Here is a 23,976-nt window from a genome sequence, read left to right as displayed (position 1 = left end):
CTTCCAATTTATTAATTTTTGCCATAGTTTACTGCGGTTTACGCTATCAAAGGCACCCCTCAGATCGATGAATGCCAGAGATAATCTCGACTTTGCTTTTAGGCTTTCAAGTTTTATTATATTTATTAGCAGCAGGTTTACCTCCACACCTACGCCTTTTGTGAAGCCTGTTTGCCGGATGTCAAAGATTTTCTCTTCTATGGACCATGCCGTTAGCCTTTGTCGTAAAAAAGAGGCGAAGATTTTTCCAATGGTGTCCAACAGGGCAATCGGACGATAGTTGGTTGTATCAGCCCGGTTGCCCTTTTTATAGATTGGCAGTATGATCGCCACACGCCAAGAATCTGGTATCGTCATTGATATGGACAGGCGTGCAAATAATTGTACAATAAAGATAGCCCATTGTTGTTCATTCTTCTTCAGCATCATGTTGGATATTAGATCTGGGCCTGCTGCATGCGAGCTTTTGAGGGCCCGTATTGCAGCTCTGATATCTTCCACAGTTATTTGAAGATTCCAAGATGTTAAATCATTTATGGGTATTCTTATGTCTTCATTAGATGGTTTATTGAAGATGTTAGTAAAGTGTTGTTCCCATGTATCGGCATCAATCGTATTGGATGGTATTTGATGATGTCTCGAATTGCCTGTATTCAGGATTATCCAGATTTCCCGTAAATTCTTCTGAATTAGATGTTTCATCAGATGCTCGGCTTTGTCTTGCTCAATTATTAGTTTCTGAGATTTCAACCAGTTACGGTATGCTTGGCGACGCACACGTATTGCAGCTTTGATTGTAGTTGTCGCGCTGGCTGAATTACAAGACTTCTTTAGGGCTCTAATGTCGCGTCGCATAACCTGTTTAGCTTGAGTCAGGATTGTGGACGAAAGATGTTTGTGAGTTGCACCCATTATACGATTAGCGGCTTTAGTTGTGATAAAGTCCAAAAGCAAGGGAGCATAATTCACAGACAGATCGCTGTCCTGACAAAATTGCTGGCGTAGTTTTTCGATCTTGAGACTGTCAATTCTAAGACGATTACCGCCGGTATTTACGGAGATTGTAGGTTCGTAGGATCTTTGTTCGAATGACCATTCTATCGTGCAGGCCAGTCTGAGAAGGTTATGGTCACTACTTGGCATAGTTCTTATTGACAGTGTCAGATCGCTTTCAAATAGATGTTGAGATACCCAGAAGTAGTCAATTATTGACTGCGCATTCTGAGATGACCATGTTGACTGAGGGGGTTGATCCCCTATAGCTTGGCCATTTACCATGAAGCAGTTTCGATTCCGTAGTGCCTGGCTCCACTTGAACTCTTGACTTTTTTCTTCGTCTCGAGTTAATCGTTTAAACGTCTTCGTGACAAGATCGTGTTTAAACCATGAGCAATTTAGATCACCTGCACAAATTATAGATAGGTTCTTATTGACGGTTAGTGATTTGTCAATACAAGATGTTATTGCGTTTATAAAATTTTTGGTGCTGATTTTGTTCGGATTCCAATATCCGTTTAAGACAAGCAAATGTTTCCTTGTGTCTAAATTTTCATCTGTTGTCTGGAGCAGTGCACTTTGCACAAAAGGATTGGGATTAGAGGAATCAACAAGGCGCCACCTGGTATTTATTTTAATCATCATTAGTAAACCAGAAGAAGGTCGCCCCTTTAAATTTTTGATTGCTGGGTTTAATAATGTCAAGAAGCCATCTCATGACGGAGGGTCGCATAACCAGGTCTCCTGCAGACAGATGGCGAAGACTTTTTCTAAATCAGCGTCAAATTTGTTGAATAGGTGAACAAATCCTCGAGTATTCCAGGAGATGAATTCACAAGTACACTTGTTTCCGGTCCCTGGTGGCTAGCATCGTTCAACATCCTTATTATGGTTAGTGATTTTCGCAGAGTGGTTGTTATTTGATCTTGGGTTCTCCTTAGTGGTCATAGCTCTGCGTAGCTCAGCACATCTTTGCTTTTGCGTTTCTTGAGAAGTTTTTTGTCCGCTTGTGTTCGACCTATCGAATCTTGTGCTCGTAGGTTCCACGGAGATATCAAACCCAAACGCTAACAATTCCTCTAAGGCTTTCACAATTGTGTTTCGAACTGAGACCGAGGTAATATGTAATAGAACCTGGTCACAGTGTTTTTCTTTTGCATACTCAACAATTCGTATGTCTTCAGACAAGATCGTTCGTAGAGATGGAATGCAGGCAAATAATTTCAATACATTATTGCGATTCAGGTTTAGATCACGATCTTCTCGATTTAGATTTTGTAGTCTCAATTTACAGTTCGTAGGACTTGAGCCGTTTCTTAGGGATGAGGAGGCATGAGAGATGTAGCGAGCTTGCTTCTTTTCTTGGAAGCGTGTGTATTTGGCATTCAGCCGCGACAGCCAATTGGGGGATGGCCTCAAATTCGTCGACTCATTTTTGTGGTTCATGTCTTCGTCCACATCAAGGTTTATTCTGTGTGGCAATTCGTGATGAGCGTCATCAGGCACCACAATAGGGACAATAATGGGGTTTCCAGATGCAGCGTCGTCGGAGTAGGTTGAAAGATTGCAGAGACCGATTTCTGCGTCCGATGACTTACTCATACGGCTTTCGCAGTCCGATTCCACTCTTTGTCGTTTGCTCACTGGAGCAGTGAGACGCCCATGACCTCAAGGATCGTTGTCCGCATAAGCAATGTTTTCTTTGCTGGACTTTGGCAATTCTGTTCTGCTAGATGGAGCAGACCTGTTTTCTGGCATTGCATTTCTGATGAATTTCTGTGACTTCGCGTTGCTAGCTACGTTTTTTGGTAGCATATATTCCCTTCCCAAAAGCTGATTGTCGACCATGTGTTAACAAGGCTTTTTGGTCAGAAATCGTGGAGGCCTTTATGGCTTTTGCCGCGCCTTCGAAGATTCCAAAAGAAGTCAAAGGCAATTCAGGTTGCGCACTTATAGCTGAACAGGGTACTTGTTCGCTCAGCGTCGGCAAGAGAGCAAACGCAGACAAGGGCGCAGCCAAATTTCTTTCTCCATTGTTGACAGCCGCAACAATGGAGGTTGTTTCTACGGCTATTGACTTCAAAGATTGAACAAAATCGTTTGTGTTTTGTGGTCGTTTTTGCGATGGTATTGAAGCCTTGGTTGATCGTGTGGATGCTTGAGGGTTTGTTGAAACGATGTTTGAACTCATCATGGTTGATGAATGTCTCATCCATTTCACAGCTTCAAGTAACCCATCAGATAAGGTGTCATTTTGGCAATGATGCCGTGCTGCGAGGTCACTCAAACGTTCTTGCCATCACATCGTATGTTCAGCTTCCTGAGACAATTGTGATTGTAAAAAGTTTGTCACTTTGTCAAATTTGTCCATCTTTTCTTTAAGGGATAAGATCAGTGATGTCTGGTCTTTGTAGGCCTCCTGCAGTGACTCGTACATCTTCAGAAACGGAAGCAGGGCTGCAGAAGAAGCTGCTAAAACGTTGTTATAGATCTGCATCGCTGCAGCTGAGGAGAGACTTGGTTTTGAGTCGGTAGTGGTTTTATCCGCCGAAGATGAATGTGAGCAATTTATGTTTTCTATTTGAGGCTCACTAGAAGACGACGTATTCACTGCTGCAGTGACAGAGATGTTCTGTGGAAGTTGTGAAGGTTTTGGCCGTGGATTCACATTTCTTGGAGTACTAGAGGAGGCCGTGATGGAGGTGTGAAATCTCGTCTTGATATAAGTTATGTTAGTGGTGCTATCGTCTGCACCACCAGTATTTCTTGTGTCGCATGATGTTGGACACATTTGGTTTCTTTTCCCCATCAGACCACGATCGGAAGTTTCGCGTGATCTGTGCAAGTAATCACTTGCAGTGTCAAGGTTGCGACTGAGTTGATGAGTTACTTGACCTTGATTAGCATGAAAATTCATAGGCCCGTGAGGGGGCTGAGTGATGCCTGGCATCACCAATTCCTTTGCTTGTTCTGTCGAAGAGCAATCCGGAAAACTGTGTGACGTCGTTACTTTCGTCGTCCTAGAATTGACAGTTAAGAGTTTGAGTTCCAATGAGGCACTCGATTGAGTTTTATGTATATGACGAGATTCAGCTTCAGCGAGCAAGGGATCATTATCCGCAACCACAAGATCTTTAATCAAAGGTATCACAGTTTGCGTTAGCCCATCGAGTGCAGTCGAGTTGTCAATTCCTTCCTCATCTTGCAAGGCTTCCATAATTTCTGCATCTGTAATTTCGAAAGGCGTGAAAAATTCCTCAGTGTTTCCTATGGAGTTTAACGTTGGCTTGAATGTGTAATTAGGCTGAAATGATCGTGAGGAATCTAAAGAAATAGGAGGTAGGTTGGTTAAGGTTAGTAGTGGTCGTTGTAAAGAAACGTCTGAGTGCCCGACATCATTCACAATGGGAGCACTCGCTTCAGATTTATCGGACACAGACTCAAGCGTAGCCTCCTCTGCAATGGGTTTGGGCGTGATTTGATCCGCCACGGGAACTGTTTGATTAGTTACACAATCGAACAAAAATGCAGATTGCCCACCGACGTTGGAGTTTTTATGAGCAGAAATAGATTGTATGTCAATGCTCACAAACTCTACAGAAGTCGCGGCGCAATCTTTCTTTGTCCGTTCCGCACTCTTCGCTCTAGCGTTTGTGCACGACGTATTTGCGATCAAAGCTTCAGGGTCAGCGAGGGGAGAGGTGGACACTACGGTCGCAGCGATCTCAAGCGGGGTCACAAAAGTAGACATAAGAGACACAAGCGGCACCAGTGCTGCTAGTTGGTGCTTATCAATCGTTAAGTCTACAGTTTCAGGTGATACTTTAGACGCGTGTCTCTTTAAAACAGAGCTTACCTTTGAAGACACAGGAGCAGAGTCCGCCTTCAAGGCTGTCCACGGATTCTGCATCCGACGTTGTTATATTGTTTTGTGCCTTGTTTGGGGACCCCCATGGCCAGTTTGAGCAGTCATTTCACAACTTTGTGCACAGTGCTGCCAGACGCGGACTGACGCAGACTGACTCTGCGCACGACTCCGCGCGCGCTCCGCGCTTGATGTGGAGTTATATAGTCGCCGCCCACAGCCAGCAGGTTTAAAGCAGCAGTGCTTGATTTAGAACTTAGACGAAAAACACATAGCAAAACACTCGGCAAACACTTGGCCGGACACGTAGCTGCAGCTCCTCACAACCCAAAAAAGTCAAGTGGACTGACGCAGACTGACTCTGATTTGATATGATTTGATAGGCGTAGACAGTGTGGTAAAATCAGTGCACAGGTAGGGTATTGAGATAAGAGAGGGAAAAGGGAGAAGAGAAAGTGAGGGGACATGGAGGGAGAAAGAAAAGATTGGGGAAGAGTAAAGAGAAAGAAGAAGAGGGGAGGACAGAGAAGTGTGGGTAATGTGAGGGTGGCAGAAGAGAAGGTGGCAGAAGAGAGGGGAGAGGAGGAAGGGAGAGTAGTGAGAGGGAAAGGAATACAGGTAGAGAGAAGGAGGCAGCTGAGGAAGATCACATAGGGAGGAGAGTGGAGATCTAGAGGGAGATATAGAGACAGTGAGAACGAGTGAGGAGGAGACAGGAAGAAAAACCCTGGTGACATCAGGCATTCAAACAGACTAGGAGTAGCCTGTAGAAAAACTTAGATAGTAGAAGTTACCTTGGTGTAAAGTACATCTTAGTTGAAACTGTCCCACTCTTCCCAGGCTAGTTGGTTAAAATGTTATTAGAACACCTTAAATCTACTATCTTTGTCTATGGATTATTGAGGCCTTCTGTCAATGTACACAAGATCAGCACAATGAACATCTGTGTTTCCCCCAATCATCTACCATCTTCTAAGATCAACCTAACTAGATGTAGTATATTTGTCTCGCAAATTTCCATTGTAATAAAATGTTCTACTCATCCATCCCATCAACATCAGGACACCAAAAAGAGAAGACAGAGGGGGTACTGACCTCAAGTAACAACCACTCGCAAAGCCAACAATTCAGGCTTTTGTGTAGGCCAGAGATCTGCTTTTTCGAACACAATGCCATAAGATGGCAACAGCTGTAAAAGGTACTAGTACCTAAGCATATCATAGCAGTGCTTGGCAAATGCCTATCTAAGGCCAGTACAAGAGCTAAAACCGGGGGCTTCGCCAATACTTGTTTAACAGAGGTTTAGTGCAAGGAACACGTGCAAGGAACACATCCAAGGACACACACACACTGTTGATAAATCAAGATGAAGGCACACTTGGTTAAGGATGTTTTAGTACATCCAGGGTTGGTTTAGCTCGCATAGAGCTGCAATTCAGCCATTACCTCTAGAGTGATGCACGAAAAGCACAGGGCTAGACTCAATAATATCCCTGGGGATGTGTTTTTGGCAGGGAGGGGAAGGTAGTGGGTGGGAATGACCATATGGGCTAGCAAGGCCAAGGGTGGGTAAATAACCAAACACCACCCAGAGTTTGTGTGTACCTCCCTGCATCTAATCCCTCTCCACTTCACAAGACAAGAGTCTAGAAGTTCTTTTAGCACCACATAATATCTAAAAAGGACATTGGTTATAAGTAAATCTCATGTAAGGTAGGTTAATGGTAATGCTTCTTTGGATCAGAATATGAGGTGCTCATTCTTGGTTTAGATCTTTTACCTTGAGTGGAGATTTTGTAGGGGAGTATGGATTTTTTGTGAAGTGGATAGTCTGGATGATGTAGCATGCGCCTCCATCTCCAATCCTAGCGTAGATGTGCTTGTTCACTGCATCCGGCAGGTAAAATGTTGTAGAATATACAGTTTGGACAATGTTCTGAAAGCGGTTGTGAATCGTGGTCTGTATTTCCATCAGCTTTGTACCCACATAGAAGTGTGGTTCGTCGCTCAGCAGCACATATTTCTGAAACAAAACCCAGTTAACATTAGTATGCAGCTGCCATCAATGAAACAAAGCCTTAAACTTAAATATTGACAATGTCATAATGTCTGTCCATGCATTGTTACAATGATTACTTATGCTTTGAGATTCATTTTAGGGCACGGTCTCCTAATTGAGGATGGTCCAGTGAGCTGCTATGGACCCTGAATTACATATGACAAAACACAGATAACACAATGCAGCATGGCTGATTTGGGGCTGCTGGACACTAAGTTGTTGTGCTGTATGGACAACTAAGGAAATGCAAGTATGAAAAAACAGTGCAGAGAGCAATAATGAGGAGTATTTCTGGATAAATAGATCACTTCATAATACTAATTCATGAGATAGTATATCAATCTGGTATAATATCTAACTTGGAATGAGACTATCTGGCGGTCCCATATCCTTGTCTTGGACAACACTTCCCGTCACATTGACTGGAAATATACCCAACTGTGTGTCACAGAATATGACCCATCATTGTAACATGCAATGAGCTCATCCTTGGGGCCAGGGGAGCCATCACCTGCAGCAAGATACATGCCAGTTTTTGCACCGCGAAATATGCACAATATTGCCAGAGATGATGCTTATAACATTGTATTCTGCAGTCGCATGTATGTTTGTGGCCTTGGACCAATAGCCATGGGGCCTTTTGGACCCAATACATCTGGTCGCTTACATCAGGGGTGCACAATTTGGGTTTTCAGAAATCACATGGCAATACGTGACAAAGGTTTGAGTGTTTCCTGAAGTTCACTAGTTGAAATTATTTGTTTAGAACTTGGATCACCACCTTTGTCAAAATTGGTCTGTAATACATATCATCTGCATATGGGAAACTGTATTTTGAAAACAAAGAAAATGATAATGCTATTTAGGGGTAGTATTCTCAGATTCATAATCCAAGTCTTTAATAGCAATCTGATTATTTATCACGGTATATAGTGATGCGCCTTCAAATATATGGAGGAGTTTTTGCAACCAGTAGTTCACAAATTAATATCCTATTATAGCATTCTGCCTGCTGATCACTTAGAATGAAGAATGCTGTATTAGAAATTTGGGGATGTGAATATACCATTGGAATGTGTATCTTTGAAAGGAAGAGCAAACAGAAGTAAAGCTGTGAAGGAGCCATTGGGGCGTACATTCAGTTCTTAACAAAATAAGAAACTTACCTGCTGTGTCTCCATCTTTTCAATGGCGACAAGCTGGGCAATGCTGGAGCCCCACTGAGTACTGGTGTCATGCACCTTTGTTTTGTTGCTAGATCTTATCGACTGCTCTATTTCGGAATCGTGAGCCCAGTGACATGACCGTTATTTGCTGCTGGATCGTGGGCCCGGTGACCTGGGCATTGGAGTCGGCACACTTTTGCATTGTGAAATGCAAGCCGTGACTGCTGTGGACCATGAACCTTATCAAAAGCTCCTGGTTGCGAACTGGGTCGTTCACTTTGCTTGAACCAGGCGATCATAGTGGCCGCACCCGTGGGTAAATAATTTTCCTGTATTGGGATCCTAGATTCACTTTTTGTGGGCCGCTTAGTTGTGAGCAAGCTGCGACATTCAAGTGCGTTGTGGCAGTTTGGTTGCCATGGTGACTGTACAACCGCTTGGGGAGCGAAGCAATCTGCTAGATGCTGTCACAGAAAGTGTACGTCAGGGAGTGAAGCCGTTTGTGCGTCCATTGAGGAAAGGACCTTTTGCTGTCACCCGGCATGGCAGCCATCTTTGTTGCCTTTGTTTACCTGTATAAGCATTGGACCAGCATAGGGTAAAGCACTGTGTGCATCATCTAGCGTGACGGACATCTTTGATTCCACTGACTGCTAGCATTAACACTGGATTGGCACACTAGTTGATGCAAAGAAATGCTTACCATGCTGTATCAGCCAATTTCTTTTGTTTTCGGATTGAGAAAGCATCTTTAACAAAGGCACTGAAATGCTAATAAGATGGGCTGTGACTTAAGTTGGGTGGTCAAGCAATAAATGAGAAATCTTGTAACTTGTTTCTTGGGTATACCAGTGATTTATTACACACTTACAGCCAACACGTGTTTCGACTCAACATGGGTCTTTTTCAAGGCTGTGGTGGGTTTACATAATGTGCAATAGTATCCATGTTTGTTTGTGAACATTCAAGTAGTAAAAGACCACGGTCAATTTCCCTGTGTTGTATATTGTTGCATTTGGTTGTGTTTGTGGCATATTGGTGCACAGATGAGAGGTGGTGATAGTGAAAAGAATTCACATGACATATGGAAGAATGGTGTTGCATAAGTGTCATGGTGATGGTTGTGAGTGACATGAATTAGACAATACATATACAATAAGTAATGTGATGTACATTGAGGTTAGTGGTAACATGGTTGAAAACTACTGTAGAAACTCACACATATCCTAGTAAACTTATCAGAGGAAGATTAAACCACTGCATTAAACTGTATTATTACCGCCTTGTTATGAATATTGGCCTACGCCCATTGGCGTTGCACAGAAAACCGTGTTCGAAATGCTCCGATATCTGATCAACTTCGCCGCCATTATAAGAGCTGTCCGCCATTTTGATTTTAACTCTTGCTTGTGTCCTAAAATGGTGGACTGTGTTTTCAACTGCAGCCGAGCCGAACGACCTTTGAGTTATGTAAACATTTAGGCTGAACGAGAGCAGACTGTTTGTTCAATGCAAAGAAACCTTGTGACTCATATGAACTGCAATCCAAGTGTTGTCTGCACTCACAAGCCTCATCCTCATATAAACAACGAGACAATGTAGAACAAACTCAAACCGTGTGCTTTGGTTGTAATATATTGTGTTCGCTCTTGAAACTAGGCTTGTTATGAGCCGGAGACCCAATACTGCCATTGTAACTTCATGGACATGCAAACTTGTTAAATCCGTTGAACAATATTGTAATATTTGTCATGTGTACTGGGCACGAATCCTAGCATGCAAATTATTAGTTTGAAGAGGGGCTGGACAATGATTAGGAAAATGTATAAATTCGTTTGTATTAAGATGTCCAGCACTCTCACCCCTCAGTGTGTCTGCTGGTACACACTGCAAGGTGTTGGGAGCCAGATAGCTATCTGTTTTGCTTTGAATTCTGTACAGAAATAAAGATACTTTTATCTTTCGACCCATGATTGGCCTATTTCATTTTGTGGTACTAAGCCTCGATATTTCTTTGGTCTTTCAACTGGACAATCCAAAAGAGTCATCTCACAGGATCTGCATATCGAGGAGCAAAACAAACATCCAGGAAGGGAAAAAGAAATCTAAATTCACACCAAACCTACAGTAAGACAATGCAATTGACATTTTTGATAAAGCAGACACAAGTGACCTACATAGACTAGAATACATTACAAGGCAATCCAAGTACAGAAGACATAACCTCAATATGAATGAACTACGAGTTCTAAACCAGCTGAAAATGAACACAACCATCATCATCAAATAAGCCGACAAAGGCGGCATCATAGTTATCCTGGACAGGTGGGAGTATATCAAAATGGCAATGACACAGTTTGAAACACCAGGGTGCTATGAAATCTTAGCATCCAATCCAACCATCATAATCACGACACAAGCTAAAGACCTCATCACCAAAGGTCATAAACGAGGTGTCGAAATGGACGATGAACACAAATTCCTAAGAACTGACCATCCACGGATGCCAACAATCTACTTCCTACCCACAGTACACAAAGAATTCACACGCATCCCTGAGGGCAGACCTATTCTAAGCAGCATTGGATGAGTGACCGAACCAATTGCTAGATACATCAAACATGCAATTAAAATAGAGGTACCTAGATACCAACCCATTTTATTAGCATGCCAGTGCCTGGGTCTATGGGGTTCTTACAAAAAAAGACTTTCAACTCACCAAGAAGGAAGAGTACTGTCTCTCAAGAACCTTCCATTGGCAGCAGGACCCACTCTCAAACAGCATGATCAGCACAATGATCTGTGTATTCTAATGCTCTACCCCCCTTTTCCAGCATCTGTAACACAGTTTTGAACTGGAGAACTCCAACAATGTCTGATGATATTTAATCAGCGACAATTTTGGATGTATTTTCTGTGAGTGGGGCTGAACACTGCAGCCTCCCCTTTCAGTGGTTTACTTACATTTAAGTGTTACAAGTTTATCTTTTCTTGCTTGTGTCACTGTATATCATTCTTACTTGTGAGTTGCAGTATTGTACAGTTAATACTTATTTACAGTGGAATAGCACACACTCTACAAAAATACCCCCTCCTAGCTATTTTTTACAGAGCCAGTGTGAGCCCAACATTCCTTGGAAAAGGTGGAAGAAACACTTTGAGCACTATGTTCTGGCGGTGCATTGTCTGAACTTTGCCAGTGAAGTTGCATTGTCCAGGGAATTATGGGCAAGAACAATTTGAGAATTTGCTGTTCTTGTCTGAAGACAAGTACAGTGGTTTATCTGAATATGATAAGTGTATAAAGAAACTTGATGAACATTATGAGAAATCTCTCAGTATAGAGTTAGAGAGATATCACTTTGGGAAGAGGAAACAACAACAAAATTAATTTGCAGAAAAATACATCCCTGCTTTCAGGTTTTGGTAGCCACTTGTGAATTTGGAATCACACTATGCGAGAGACTCCGTGACCAGCTTGTGCTGGAGTCTACTGATGGTAAGATTCAAGAGGCCTTGTTGTCAAAAAGTAACCCTTCACTTGACAAAGTCTTCAGAGTTGCGAAAGAGATTGAACACACTCACAAATGTGTCAAAGAGTTGGAAAGGAGGACAGGCTGACATTAAAAAGGAGAAAAGGTACAAGTGATGGAAGTGCTGGCCATACAAGGAAAAAAAGTGTGAGAAAAAGAAACAGTTGTTCGAAAGAAAGGAACCAAATTTAAGGAGAAGAAAGACGATGTTTCTGTTGTGACAGTCTTCATCATTTTGCCAATAGTAATAAGTGGTCTAGAGTTAAAGTCCTATGCAAATACTGCAATAAGAGGGGTCATATTACTAATTGTTGCAGGACCAAGAAGGAGACTGTGGAGTGTGCGGATGAATTATTTGATGATCTTGAGGAGTGTAAGTATGCCATAGCGGAGGATGTAGTAAACAGTGCTGGGACTAATGAAGATGAAGATGTTGAGAAACCAATGGCTACCTTTGGGATAGAAGGCAAGGATTTCGAGATGTTATAGACTCAGGAGCCAAGTTCACTTTTATACCGAAGAAAATCTCTGAGACTAGCTCATACAGGAAATGTCATCTCAATAAGAGCAGCTAGGCCATGTGTAGGTCCTGACACGCCACAGGAGAAATGCAAGGACACCTGTGTTGGAATTCCAAGGTATGCCCTGATGGAGAACATCCAGCACCCATTTGTCCATGGCGATGGTCTTCCACTTGTCGACAAAGTTGATGCGCTTCCCAATTGCATCAAGCTTCTTCCCCTCCTAGTCAGGATGCACCATGGATGAAGATGATGGGTTTGCTGAGTGGTTCCTGGTGGCGGCAAACACTACAGAGTCTGGAGAAGGCTGCGATTTCAAGGTTTATAGTCACTGTTTTGACAGTAAAATTTTAGAATGACAAAAGTTCCGACACAAAAGTGTCGAAAAAAAAAAAAGTTTCAGGGAGACCACCAGGGGGCGCGGAGCATGCCTGACGTGTGAGGCTCGAGCTCCTCTACCCCCGCAGGGCCTAGTGTGCCTTTGCAATCCCCAGCCGGGATTTAACAGCGATCCCCCAGCGAACCGGGCCTTGGGAGGCTAGCCCCACCAAGATCACGGCTCAGAGGAAGCCTCCAGACACAGACTGGAGCCGAGGCACCGGAGGACGGCCCCCCGAGGAACACTGGCGGCCCAGACCAGCCCGCACCTGTGACCCTGAGCCCACGGCACCACGGACCCCCCTGCTCGCGGGGCACCCCTGGAGGTTGGGCGGGCGGCGAGGGTGTGGGGTCTCGCTCCCCGTCCTTGGATCCGCAGAGGCATCTGCCCTAGACTCCCCAAGAGGTACTCAAGGCAATATCGGGACTAAAGCTGGGTAGGGCCCCAGGGGAGGACGGGTTCACTGCAGGCTTTTACAAGGCCTTTGGGACCAGCTTGCAGGTTTCCTGGCAGGCCTATTCACTAGCATCATGTCAACAGGGAGGGCACCCCCGTCCTTCGGCAAAGCGTTAATCACGGTGATCTCTAAGGAGGGAAAGGACCCGGCAGACTGCTGGTCCTACAGACCAATCTCCCTCCTGAATGTGGATGCACAACTATTCACTAGGATTATCGCCACGAGATTGGACGGCCATATGCCGGGACTAATCGACTCCGATCAGGTGGGCTTCAAACAGGGAAGGCAGGGGGCGGACACCCTCCGTAAAACTCTGCATATCATGAGGGAAGCAGCCCCGAAGGGAGACAACCCGGTCTTGGTGGCCATCAACGCTGAAAAGGCGTTCGACCGGGTGGACTGGGGGTTCTTACATGGCGTCCTTGTGAAGCTGGGTTTTGGAGTGGGAATTAGGCAGGCCATCAAGGCCTTATATGCGGATCCATCAGCTAGTGTCACGGTTAACGGGCGCCTGTCACGTATTTTTAGCCTCCAAAGAGGGACCAGGCAGGGCTGTCCCCTCTCCCCACTCTTGTTCGCTATGGCCATGGAAATACTTGCCAAATATCTCAGGGGTTCTCAGATGGTTCGGGGTATTGACGTGGGAGACCGAACCTTTAAGCTTGGCCTTTATGCGGACGACATCCTGTTACACCTGAGGGAACCCACTAGATCAGTCCCTGCTGCCCTACAGTTTATAGAACGCTTTGGTTGCTTCTGAGGTTTCAGGGTAAATATAGGTAAGTCAGTGATTTTCCCCATTCGCACCAGATACAGAAAGAAACCTGACCGAACTGTCTCCCCTGGGACTCCAAATTTGCACAGAAGAGATAAAATATGTGGGGATCAATATTGTTAGACCCTATGAGGATCTAAGCCAGGCAAATTACTCCCCGTTATTTGACAAATTATTCAAGGATATGGAGGGTTGGGGGAAGGGGCAAATTTCGTGGATGGGTAGAATAAACGCCATAAAGATGAATCTCCTCCCCAGGGGCCTATACGTTTTCCAGATGCTCCCATTGGAGGCCCCGGAAGCCCACCTCAAAGAAGCTAAAAAGCGTATAATGAAATTCATATGGCAGGGCCAGAGACCTAGAATAGGATATGAAACCCTCACTCTCCCAAGAAAGATGGGGGCGTCACCCTCCCAGATTTGCGTACAAATCACAGAGCGGCCCAACTCAGGGCCCTGGCCCCCCACCTTAGTGAGGACCCCAACAAACAATGGGTGTACCTCGAAAACTCCCTCCTGAGCCCCGTCACGGTGGGGGAATGGTTATGGGTCCCAATGAAAAAGCTCCCAAGGAGAATTAGGGATCACCCGATACTAGGCACTATGTGGAAGGCACTAGAAGGGAAGGGGCATGGAGTAAAAGGTGACCACTTGGCCCTCCCCCCTGAGCCACATTTGGTCTACACCAGTGCTGGAAGAAATCCCAGGCCACAAACACTATCAGTCTTGGTTTGACGCGGGCCTCTGTAGGGTCGGCCAGCTGGTGAGGGAGGATTCCTTCATAAGTATCTAGGAGCTCGAAGAGGCATTGGGAATAAGCAGACTCTCCCCGCTCCTTTACTTACGGCTCAAGAGAATCCTAATGAAACCGAAACTAAAGCCCTGCATACAAAGAAAATTCACCCCGGTAGAGAAAATTCTGGACACCCATGCCGAAATGAAAGGGCTCATCTCGCTCCTCTATGGAGCTCTCTTGGTCCCCTGGGAGGGGACAACCAAAAGCCTCAGAAGAAAATGGGAGAGAGACTTGGGCTGTGAAATCAGGGATGTTTCTGGGGGCGACTCTGCAGCAGATCATTTAAAACATCAATCTCCTGCCAATATAAGACATGCTGTCAAACTTCTACACAGGTGGCAGTATGACCCGATCACCCTCTCCAGGATGTTCCCAGACGTAGTCCCCCTGTGCTGGCACGGATGTGGGGAAAGGGCCAACTATTGGCACATGTGGTGGTCATGTAGGAGGGTCCAAGCCTACTGGTCCGAAGTGCTTAGCTGGCTCAAAGAGGCGGCATAGGGGAGATTCCCACAAGACCCAGTTCTGATAATGTTTGGTCTGCAGCAGAAAGATGATCACTGGGAAAAGCTGCCAGACCTCACACATTCGTTACTGTTGGCAACTAGAGCAGCCAGGGCTAGAACGTGGAAGAGGCCCACCCTTCCCACGAAAAGGGAATGGGCGACAGTGGCCAAGGACATCTACTTCATGGAAAGACTTACGGCAGCAATTCACGGCTCAAGTGCCCAGATAGAGATCGACTGGCTGCAATTCAATGAGGCGTTTGTCAACACGGAGGACCCGCCCGGAGGTCCCCAGGGATCCTTGACCTGGCCCGAAACACGCCTTGGTATCGAACAATCTGACTCTGCATTATAAGAGTCGGCTAACCACTGATGGCCTGTAGCCCAGTCGGAGCTGCTCCAAATGGTTTAGCATGTACAAGTGGATCGAGTGCCCCGAGACAATGGGTTTGAGGGTGGGGGGGGAAGTTGGGCACATATTTCAAGGAATAGAGGCTTATAGTTTGTTTTGTTGTGGGCATGTGCCCAAAGGTTATGTCCTGACGAACCTCGCTGTTTCCTGTAAAAATCAATAAAAATTGAATTTAAAAAGAAAATAAGTTTTGAATGTATTCTTTTTTTTCATTTATTTATGGGGGCCCCCCACCCCAAATCCCTGTTTTTTCTGTTGCAAAAACACTTATTTAACTATACGAATTTAAATAAACCCTGTAATAATAAAAAATATACATTCAACCCTTTTTTGAAACTTTTGTTTCGGAAACTTTAGTCATTCAAAACTATTGTTTCGAAACTTTGACTGGACAGCTATTTCAAGCACCTATGGGGCGAGTCCGAGACCCGGTACTACTACTTCAGCCTGTCCCTCTTTGGAGGAGAAGAATTCAGCATCTTCATCAGGTCCAAACCCTCCCCCCAAACATCATCCAGCAAGAGGATCGACATGGCAGTCTTCCGTAAAGACTCCCGGCGTTGAAAAAGGACCCCTCTTCTTCTCCTCTGGGATCAGATTAAAGAGAGCAGATGCCCTCCAGATCATAGCATGAAACGAGCCAACCTCATCTCGTGTCGAGGCCCTGGAGGGCTCGTCGGCACCCAGATGCTCCCCATCTGCTGTGACATAGTCATCAAACTCGTCGGTATGAGTCGCAGTAGTGTCTGTATCCGTACCAATGTCGGTGCATGGTGGCTCCTCCACTGCTGTTGTGGTGGGGCGGTGGCGTTGGCCGATGTCTCGGTCTCTCAGTCCGGCCGGGCTTGGTTTACATCTTGCCTGGGAGGGCTTATGTGGGCAGACCCGTTCAGAGAATCCCTTGTCTGTGGACGATAACCTGTGTTTCACATGGGTTAAGGACTTCCTCTTGGACGGTACACCCCCAACTGTTAGGCTCTGCGTGGACTGAGATGGAGACGGGGGAACGTGTCCCTCTCAAACTATGTCCCGCAGCCGCAGTGACCTTAGCAGGATCTGTGGTGTACTGCTTAGCCTTATTTTGGATCGCCTGGGACGGGGCATCCTCAAAGGACCTCAACCTTTTCTCAAAGGGAGCACGCTCATGGGACCGGCTGATCCTTGATGAGGCATGTCAGCGCCCACAGGCCGAGTCAGAGGCCTTCCCCATCTTGAGCCACACCGCTAACCTGCGGTAACGGTCCTGCTTTGTCTTCTTCGGAAAACCACTGCACATTTCGCATCCTTCCTCACCGTGGTATGGATGCAAGCAATACAGGCACTTGAGGTGCGGATCCCCGACATAGACCACATTTCACACATACCTTGGGGACTCCTCTTCTCAGTTGACATCGCCAAAATGTGCGAAGTAGGCCCAGGCCTCTGAAACTGGAAGAAAAAACTGATGAAGTAGATCTTCGCCGACAATAGATCCCCACTGGCGGTAATCTATCATCAACCGACAGAGGAACACATCAGAGAAAAAATGAACAAATATATCAGAAAAACTCAATAAAAATAAAAAATAAAAGAGCAAGATGAGAGGACTCTCAACACTGAAATGTGCGGTAAAAAACTGAAGATGGCCACCAGGGGTGGAGCTTAGGGAGACCACTGTTATTGGATGGGGGCATTAGGACCCAAAGGACAGTAATTGGTTGCAAGGAGAAAAGCAGTTGTCAGGCTAAAGCGAAACTGTTTTTCTTTTTTACTGAGGATTCCCAGCCGGACGATGGGGAATATGAGCATGTGAATCCATACCAGACCTCATGCTGGAGAATAGATCCATACAAGGCAAACACCAATAAAATGAGTTTTTCTCAATTACTGTCATAGTGCTCAGAATTAGGAACATGTGTCTGTTGTGAAAAGTAGGGGTACAGCATTGAAAGTATTCTAACTCGATTCATAGATTCTGGGGGAAAATCTGATGTGGTAACAGAATACATTTTGTGATTAAATCTGTCCGATGGGATTCCAAGATGGCCGCCGACACCAGGTAGACGTGCGTCGACGGCGCTCCAAAGACCCTCAAGACTGGAATGCGGTTCCACCACTCCTCCCAGGCTGTAGAGAGGCAAAAAAGTAGAGGCGCGGATGCCTTATAGAGAGAACAAACCGGTAGACATAACCGGGAACAGTGAGCAAGTCCCAGGGAACCAGCAAGTAGATGACGGAGAGGCGCGGGCTCAGTCGGGAAGAGAGAGGGCTGCGCACAAGTAACGAAATGTGTCTCGGGAAGGAGCCTCCAGCGGGTGCGGACTGGAAGACTGATTGGCCCGAAACCTCCCAGGAAGCCAACGAGACCAGGGACACAGATCGTGAGTCTAGCCGAGTCGCGGCCTGCTCCGACACAGCGGTGCATACCCCATCGGGGGCTTGAACGCCTTGATCCAGAAGGACATGCAGAGCCCGAGACGGAGAGGCGAGCGCTCACCGCGGCCCCCGACCTCCTGCAAGCTCCGGAACAACATCGGCCGCAGCGGCAGTGATTAAGAGGGAGCCCACTTTGGGAGGCAGATAAGCACGAAGAACTGGCCGACGGCAGGAAATCCGAGGTGAGACGGGGAGCAGCGGGGCAAGAGGGATGCCCAGGGATTGCACCCCGAAGACTGCCCAATGGCAGAGCTACCCTGCCACATTTAGAGACCCGGACAGGGGTGGACCCCCCCAAAGGAAACAGACCGAGAGCGGGGGAACACGGGCCCCCTAATGTTAGCCACAAATTACAGTCGGGCCATCCCCTCCCGAAATAGAAAGGTCACAATATGGAAGAGGCCCCCTCCTACAGGGCGCGCGGGGGAGGCCACGCCACAAGGTGAAGCCGAGCACAGGCCGGAGCAGGCGAAGCAGGCACCCTCACCAAGAGCAGGCCTCCTACCTTCACTCCTGATCCCACAGAAACCAATACAGGGCAGAGACTCGGCTCAAAAAGGGCCTGGGTATAAAACGATTGGAAGAATCTGAGACACTTACTGCCAATACAAGAATCCATCAATAGGAGGGATACACACTTAACGAGCACAGACTACCAGCAGAACAGAGCCGCCACGCCGGAAAGGGTCAAGGACACCGGATTAAGGGCCAGGACAAGGGGAACCACCCTGAAGAGTGTGGAGGAAGGGCCAAGGAGGCACGCAGAGGCCACGTCACAGAAGCAAAGACGAATAACCAACCCTCCACTAACAGGGATACCACTGAAGAGCGAAGGGGACAACAAGAAGGAGCCACAGGACAGGGCCAACCCAGAGAACCGAATTCGGCATCACAAATTTCACGCCAAGACCCTGCAAAGCACACTGGCAAAGACATTCCAAGATCAATTTCAACTGATAAGAATGGACATAAACCAGGCGCTGGCCGAAATCAAGCAGGAGGTAGACCAGTTGGGAGAGAGAACTGATCTTGTGGAAAAAAGCCTACAGGAGGTGAGCAAAGAGACAAAGGAGAACTGCGAAGCAATTGACAGATTGGACACAGCAACGTGGAATCTAGAAATCAGAATGGAGGATTTGTAAAACAGGTCTCGACAAATCGTTATTAGGCTGAAGTTTCTGCTGGAGGCGGTGCAGGATAGAGACCTGAAGGAGACAATCCAGGAGATATACGCAGATCTGCTAGGGGAGGCCACTCTGGACAAGATTGAGCTGGACAGAGTTCACATAGTGGGCCGCCTCAATAGGAGCCAAAATGCTAGACCGAGAGACGTGCTGGCTGCATTCACGAGGTGCGCACAAAACGAGGCAGTCCTTAGAGTGGCTAGACAGAGAGAGCCGATAACATACAAGGGCCAACAAATTGAGCTATATCAAGACAAACCAGGGTTTTTCTCCCCCCGCAGGATTCTCAAACTTAGGTGGCCTCTGTACCTAATACGCTCTCACTGTTCTGAATTGTGGTAACCAGGGTTTTTCTCCCCCCGCAGGATTCTCAAACTTAGGTGGCCTCTGTACCTAATACGCTCTCACTGTTCTGAATTGTGGTAACCAGGGTTTTTCTCCCCCCGCAGGATTCTCAAACTTAGGTTGGCCTCTGTACCTAATACGCACTCACTGTTCTGTAATGTGGTAAACTAGGGCTGGCCGCTCTCTTACTGCCTGCGTGCTCTTGTATCGTCTGTCCTCCTCCCCCACTCCCTCCTACTCCATGGTGCTCTCTATCTCGCCTATCTTCTCTAACTGCTTCTCTATTGACTACCCTGCTCTCCTCACTAAATCTGGTAGGAAAAAGTTTAAAAAGGACATCCTGGTCTCCAACCCAGGCCTCCCTATCGCTGACACCTACACTAGTGCCTGCTCCAAGGAAACTCTCACTGACATCCTCTTTTTCGTGCCTTCGCCTGACCTATGGACCCTTCATATGGTCTCTGTGCTCTCTCCTTTCTCCTCTTCTCCCATTAATGGTGGCACCCGTTGGGATGTCCTCTTGGCCTCCTTCCACTCCTCTAAGGTCATCATTAATGTCTACGCTAATGGGACCGTCTTGGTCCAAGGCCCTCAGGCCAACCTTCACATCTTTGATAGACGCTTCCCATGCCTCATTAACTTCCTTTCCTCTCCTGCTGTCCCCCCTCCTCTGTCCTCGGCCACCTTGCCTCTACCCTCCCTCCCTGCCCCCTCTCTTGCTCCTTCTTCTACACCTCCACAGGGCGTACCTCTGATCTGTACCCCTCCCCGGAAGTCCTTCAAGAATGGCAACCTTCTCCACATTGCCACTCTTAACTCTTGCTCTGCAATCAAGCATTCTTCTGATATCTGTCACCTTCTTGAGGAACTGGACCTTGACGTCCTCGGTCTCACTGAGACATGGTTCACGGCCAGCTCTGTCACCAGCGTTGACACACTCCTACCTGACGGTTACAAGATCCTCTCCGTGCCCAGGCCCAACCGTGCAGGGGAGGGGTGTAGCCCTTATCTTCCCTGAGTGGATTCCTGCCACTGTCACTCCTACGCAGTCATACTCCTCTTTTGAATGCCTTGTCTGCCGTCTCTCTCTCTCTCTCCTAGCCATTCCCTTACCGTGGCTACTATCTATCGGCCACCTGGTCAAATCTCCTCCTTCCTCTCTGAGTGGGCCGACCTCTCCTCCTCACTCCTGTCCTCAACCACTCAACTCCTCTTTCTTGGTGACTTCAACATCCACTTGGATGTCTGCTGTCCCCCCATGGGACTCTTTTGTGACCTCTGCGACTCTCTCTCACTCTCTATTCTCCCATCTGGGCCTACTCATTCTGCAGGGCACACTCTTGATGCTCTGATCTCTTCTGACCTTCCCCTCTCCGTCCCTCTCTCCACCCCTCTCTCCTGGAGTGATCACTTTTTCCTATCCTCCCACATCACCCTCCCTACCCCACTGACAAAGCCACCCTCATCACTGCCACCCACCTTCTCGGTCATCCGACCCATGAAGCGCGTGTCAGTTGAGGCTTTCGCTGCCACCTTCGCACCCCCCCCCCCTCCCCCTTCGGCTGACACCCACCCTGACACTGCCCTCTCCATGCTCCACTCTGCTATATCTGATACTCTTGATATCCTTGCCCCTGTCATGAGAATCCGCCTGAAGCCCAAAGCCAAATGTAACTCCTGGTATGACTCGGAGCTCGTCACCCTTAAACGCAAGTGCAGGGTGGCAGAGAGGAAATGGCGTGCTTCATGTTCATCCTCTGACAAACTGGCCTGCCGCCTGCTCCAAAGGCAATACCGTCTCTCCGTTCTCTAAGAAGAGAGCCCTTATCCAAGCCCGCATCTCTGCGGCATCTAACAACTCGGCCACACTCTTTAAAATCTGCAAGGAGCTTGCCAACCCTGCTGCAGTCTCTACCTCTCCTGTCCCCTCCCAGGCCCTCTGCACTGCACTTGCCTCTCACTTCATCTCTAAAACTGAGGACATCCTGTCCTCACTCTCCTCCTATCACCTTCCTCCCTCTCTTCCTGGCTCTTCCTCTGGCCCTTCTACAGCCACCCCTCCTCCCTCCTTCTCTGCCTTTCCCCTTTTTTCTGCTGACGAGGTTTCCAGACAAGTCCGATCTATGAAAGTCTCGTCTAAACAGGTTCACCCCTGTTCCTCCAAAACTATCAAGGACCACATCGACGCCCTGGTTCCTGCCCTGGCTGACTTTTGCAACCACTCCTTCGCCTCTGGAGTCTTCCCATCCCCCCTTAAGCACTCCCTTGTGCACCCTCTTCTTAAGAAACCCTCTTCTGACCCCTCCTGCCCGGCTAACTATCGCCCAATCTCCATCACTCCCTTCCTGGGCAAGCTCCTGGAGAAACTGGACATCTCCCAGCTTAACCTCCATGCCGAATCTGTTGGCAGTCTTCATGACCATCAATCTGGCTTCAGAGCTGCCAGAAGCACGGGAACTGCTCTCCTGAACATCCGTGAGGACCTACTCTTGAACCTTGACTCCAACACTCTGTGTGTTCTCATTCTGCTCGATCTCTCTTCTGCCTTTGACACTGTCAACCATGCCATCCTGCTCAACCGTCTCTGTGATAACCTGGGTATCACTGGTCAGGCTCTGGCGTGGCGGACCTCTTTCCTCTCCAATCGACCCTCCCAGGTCCAACTGGGGTCCTTCCTCTCTGACATCTTTTTCTCCACCTGTGGTGTCCCCCAGGGATCAAATCTCTCCCCCTGGCTGTTCAACCAGTACCTGGCACTCCTTGCCCACCGCATCGCCGCTCTCTGCCCCAACTTTCAGTGCTATGCGGACGATACCCAGCTCTTTTTCAGGCTACCCTCGGCCTCCTCCTCTCCTTCCCTCATCTCTGACTGTCTGCTATCCAGGAATGGTGTGCTGCCAATGACCTCTGCCTTAATGCCAGTAAGACTGAGATTCTACTCATCGGAACACCCACTCCCTCCTTCCCTGCAGCTCTCTGGCCGGCCTCTCTTGGCCCTCTTCCTGCTCCTACCTGCACGGCAAAAAACCTCGGGGTTATCTTCGACTCCACACTCTCCTTCTCTCCTCATATATCTGACGTCTCTAAGAAGTCACACTACCAGCTGCATCTCCTCAGAGGTATTCTTCCCTTCCTCTCCTTCCCCCAGAAGCTCACTGTCTCACGAGCCCTGGTTCTCTCGAAGCTGGACTACTGTAACAGCCTCTATCTTAATCTGCCTGCCTCCACTCTCCGCCCTCTGCAACTCATACAGAACAGAACTGCAAGACTTGTCCTTGGCCTCAAGGCCAGGGACGGTATCTCTCCAGGACTGAAGTCTCTACACTGGCTCCCAGTGGCTGCGAGGATAAAGTTCAAAACCCTCTGCATTGTCCACAAGGCCTTCTGGGGCCTAAATACCTTCAACTCTCTCTTCCTAAATATGTTCCTTCCCGAGCCCTTCGCTCATCCGTCTCCAACTCCCTCAGGGTCAGCCGCTTCTCGAAGCAAGGTGCTGGGGTAGATCTCTCTCCACGGAAGGGGCCTCCCTCTGGAACAGCCTTCCTGCCTCCCTGAAACTTGAGGAGAACCATCTACGGTTCCGGAAGCACCTCAAAACCTTCCTCTTTGCTTCTGCTTTCTCTCTCCCTCTCCCCTGCTAATTCTTCGCTGAATCTGCACCGAATCTGCAACTGGGCCACTCTCGCCGACCTCGGTCCTGGGCCCAGCCACTCTCCACTTGCACTGCCTCCCTGGCAACCCCTGCACTGCGGGTCTGTCTCTGTATCCCTACAGCCCCCATTCCCAGCACTTGTCTGCACTTATCTTGCACTTGCCACCAGCTGGCCCTATTTATTTTATTTATATATACTTACCTTGTACTGCACTTCCCCCCTCCCCTCCCCTTGCACTTTATCCCTTCCCCCTACCCCTGCACTTGCGCGATCTGAATGACACCTGGCCTAGTAGGATCGTTGTCTGTCTTCCCCCGTTCCCCCCTCCCTGCCTCGTCGCGCCTTGAAACACTTGAAACCCTTGTGTATAGGCGCGTTACAAATGCCATATCATATCATACCAGCAGCACCTTACTTAAACGGCGATAGATGGGCCCAATACTGGCGAAACTTCAGGAGCAAGGGATCAAGTACAAGTGGACATTTCCTTTTGGGCTACTGTTCGAGTGAGCAGGTTCGCAGAAGCGGATCACCACACTTCAAGAAGGGGCAGACATCCTACACATCGAACCGGACCAAGGGATGACCAGTCCAGGGAAATCACAAGAAGCAGGGAAAAGACCGAGACCCAGGCCGTGGGAATGGACAGTTGTGGGGCAAGGGAGAAGGGGAAGACCTGCCCCACAAGGCCCCGTCTGGAAGGGAAGGGAGAAGGAACCAGCTGCGGAAGAAAGGGCCGAGACAGACAGGGATTAGCCCCGGAGTGAGTACATATAATAAGGGGTGGTGGACAGAAAGGTTTACAAAGAGGGGAGGAGGAGTGAGGAGCAAACATCATGGGATTGAGAAGGGCGTGGAAGCCTGAGGAGGGGGAGAAGGCGGGAAGACCTGGGGAAGAAGACTTCAGAGGGAGA

The 23,976-nt window shown here is 47.7% G+C and overlaps 1 protein-coding gene across 1 annotated transcript in view; it reads right to left on the bottom strand.

Annotated features, from left to right (window-relative positions):
- Positions 1 to 23,976, bottom strand: part of PKD1L1 (polycystin 1 like 1, transient receptor potential channel interacting) — a 2,330,280-nt gene that overhangs the window by 1,179,298 nt on the left and 1,127,006 nt on the right. The window contains exon 25 of the mRNA XM_069613333.1: positions 6,642 to 6,884. Within this exon, the coding sequence (XP_069469434.1) occupies positions 6,642 to 6,884 (243 nt within the window). The remainder of the gene's footprint in view (positions 1 to 6,641; positions 6,885 to 23,976) is intronic.

The sequence above is a fragment of the Ambystoma mexicanum genome, chromosome 5p (genome assembly GCF_040938575.1).
Source record: "Ambystoma mexicanum isolate Mex_15411 chromosome 5p, UKY_AmexF1_1, whole genome shotgun sequence".
Classification (NCBI taxonomy): domain Eukaryota; kingdom Metazoa; phylum Chordata; class Amphibia; order Caudata; family Ambystomatidae; genus Ambystoma; species Ambystoma mexicanum.
This window is presented reverse-complemented; position numbering and strand designations above follow the sequence as displayed.